Source organism: Frankliniella occidentalis, unplaced genomic scaffold (assembly GCF_000697945.3).
Source record: "Frankliniella occidentalis isolate FOCC.00 unplaced genomic scaffold, Focc_3.1 Scaffold208, whole genome shotgun sequence".
Lineage (NCBI taxonomy): Eukaryota > Metazoa > Arthropoda > Insecta > Thysanoptera > Thripidae > Frankliniella > Frankliniella occidentalis.
Window position 1 is genome coordinate 70,065 of NW_026267334.1, and position 2,588 is coordinate 72,652.

The 2,588-nt window shown below is 45.7% G+C and overlaps 1 protein-coding gene across 1 annotated transcript in view; it reads right to left on the reverse strand.

Moving 5' to 3' along the window:
• Positions 1 to 1,648: 1,648 nt before the first annotated feature.
• The window catches only part of LOC113213048 (uncharacterized), a 13,010-nt gene continuing 12,070 nt past the window's right edge, over positions 1,649 to 2,588 (reverse strand). Inside the window, exons 6-7 of the mRNA XM_026431978.2 lie at positions 2,328 to 2,535; positions 1,649 to 2,215 (exon numbers count right to left, since the gene is read on the reverse strand). Coding sequence (XP_026287763.2) covers positions 2,189 to 2,215; positions 2,328 to 2,535 — 235 coding nt within the window. The 3' untranslated portion in view covers positions 1,649 to 2,188. The remainder of the gene's footprint in view (positions 2,216 to 2,327; positions 2,536 to 2,588) is intronic.

Genomic DNA, 2,588 nt, shown 5'->3' on the forward strand with positions numbered 1-2,588 from the left:
CGCCTCACTCCCCGCCGTGCCCACCGACAGCACCAGCTCCTCCAGCGTGCGGCAGTGCGCCCGCAGCAGGGACTGTGTCGTGGCGCGGGGGAGGTCCTTCACCTTGAGCCACTGCGGCCGGGGCGTGTCCCGGCGGGGGCGCGGGCAGCTCGAGGGGCTGGTCGTCCCCACAAAACACGTGCGGTTCTCTGTGTGGGCCTCGCCTCGCGTGCTCCAGGCGGGATCCTCGTCGCAGTAAACATTAAACCAGCCGAGTCACCTGTGGCAGAACAGAGTCACACTTGAGGCGGCCGATAACGTGCGGCCCTGTCCCTGTCTACAGTGTAGGGGAGCTGCAGGAGGTGTGGGTGCAGCTGCAGGTAGTGTGGGCACAGCTGCAAGTAGTGAGGGTGCAGCTGCAGGTGGTGGGTCCCGTGCAACAGCTCGGTCCTGCACAATCGCACTGAATGTAGTTCATTAAGGCTAACAGCAGATCACTGAGCATTGCATGCAGACGATGTAGTTCATCCGAGCGTATGCATGCATGGATTGCTTTAGGCTCACTATTCTTACTGAAATTGGGTTTTTTGAAGCCGGAAAACGGAATGTTTAATTTTGACATTCATTTAAATATTGGCTGTGGTAGCTGGGCACACTTGCAACTAGGTAGACCCTGTCGTAGCTGAGATGTAGGGACAGTATTAATGTCTTACAACGAAACGCCAGTCTGTCTAAGCAAATGTTTCGCTGGAATGTGTCACGCCTCCAGCCTCGGAGCGCCTGCCAGTTAGGCATTCTCCCTCCATGCTCCCCCACTGAGAAAAATTTTTGGCACTAAATATTTTGTCCGGAGACCGAAAGTTTGGACGCACTAATGCGTTTTGTCCTGGGCACCAAAGTTTTGCTGCCGTGCTTCAAAATTTTGTTGCCACGCACAATAATTTTAGTGGCCGGAAGTAACTTTTTTGTGCTAGGAACAAAGCAGGACGCATTAAACGACCGTCTAGTGCCCGGCAGGAAAAAAAATTCTCAGTGCCGGCGCGACTGGCGACCTACCTGCCCCTGTCGTCGTCCGGCAAGAAATGCCGTTATGATCAGGAAATAATGGTTATCACAGTCACTCTGGTGCTCACCGTTTCAATGTCGGCATGAAGACTGCAGCGTGGCAGTAATATAACTTGATTGTTATGGCAAATTAATATGTGGTCATAAAAGAAAATAAATCTGTTGTTCATTTGCTTAAAACTTGTTGTCTCATTAGTATAACTACCGATACCATCGTCATCGGCCTATGCATGCCTACCAGTTTAACCAATCATCTGCAAACTCACCTGCAGATGTCTTGTAAAAAGATTTCAAAGGAGTCTTACTTAAGTACCAGACTTTTCATGTCAAAAATTGACCATAGTGTACTAGTAAAAAATTTACCACAGTCTACTTGTACAATTTTTACAACATGTTTTTCTTGTAAACAAAATTACCAAATTATGTCAAATTACAGATTGTGGTAATATTATAAGGTGACACCTTGGTCCAAGTTATTTCATGTAAAATTTTACCCCCTACTTTATGTTTACAGTGTAGTTCATATTAAAGAACACAACACTCTGGACTGGAGAACACCTTTAGCACGTAATGAGGTGGAAGGAATGAAGATGAAATTCATGAGTTAATCGTAAACCATTTCATCATTTATTCGTCTTAGTGTCAAAGGCTAAAATGCCTAATAAAGCAATATCACATAACAGGATGTTTTTCGTATTTAACAATTGACACATGTCATTATCTACATCAGTCAAGCCTACATGACAATATTGTCAAGTACAGAACAATTATAAAAACTGGTGCCGTCTCATGTGAGTCGCTCCCCCTGCTACACTCTTGCCACATCTGGTACATTCTATTCTTGGAGATTTGTTTGGAGGTGAGTGATCTTCATCAATGCTTCTCTGATACTCTGCAATGTTAGGGTCTTGGCCATGTTTTTTTTGGACGTGTGTCTTCAACCTGTGGAGTATGCCTCCTGCATAAGTTTTCGCACACGCTGGGCACTTCAATAATATCTTCTTACCCGTTTCATCTTCCTGTCTTTCTTAATTCATGCTCCTCCTGCTCCTCCTCTTCCTCGTCACTACTGCTAAACAGGTCTATGACACCGTACCGTCATAGCCTCCTGACCGCTCTGCTGTCCCTCCTGCCTGGTCTGGATTCACGTTTGAAACACTGGTTTACCAACCTGGTAACCAAAAAAAAAAGTAATTTAGGAACCTGACAGAATCATTCACTTGCGGCACAGATACATCCAAGAGGTATGAATGCAGTCATTACAATGGTTATAGGACACTCACCTCATCATCAAGAAATGCGTCCCCTAATAAGTGCTCCATCTTGATTGTGGTCGAGTACGGCCTGCCATTCCATGGAGTAAGACTGTCGGTGTCACTCATTAAAAAAAGCAATCTCCCCTTCTGGTAATTGTAGATCGTCTCCTCATCTTTTCCGATTGCCCGGAGGATGGGGGTGATGTTGAAGACCGTAGAGTCATCAGCACCACCACTGTTTAAAAAAAGAAAATGAAAATATTAATGAATTAGGTTTACATTTAGCTT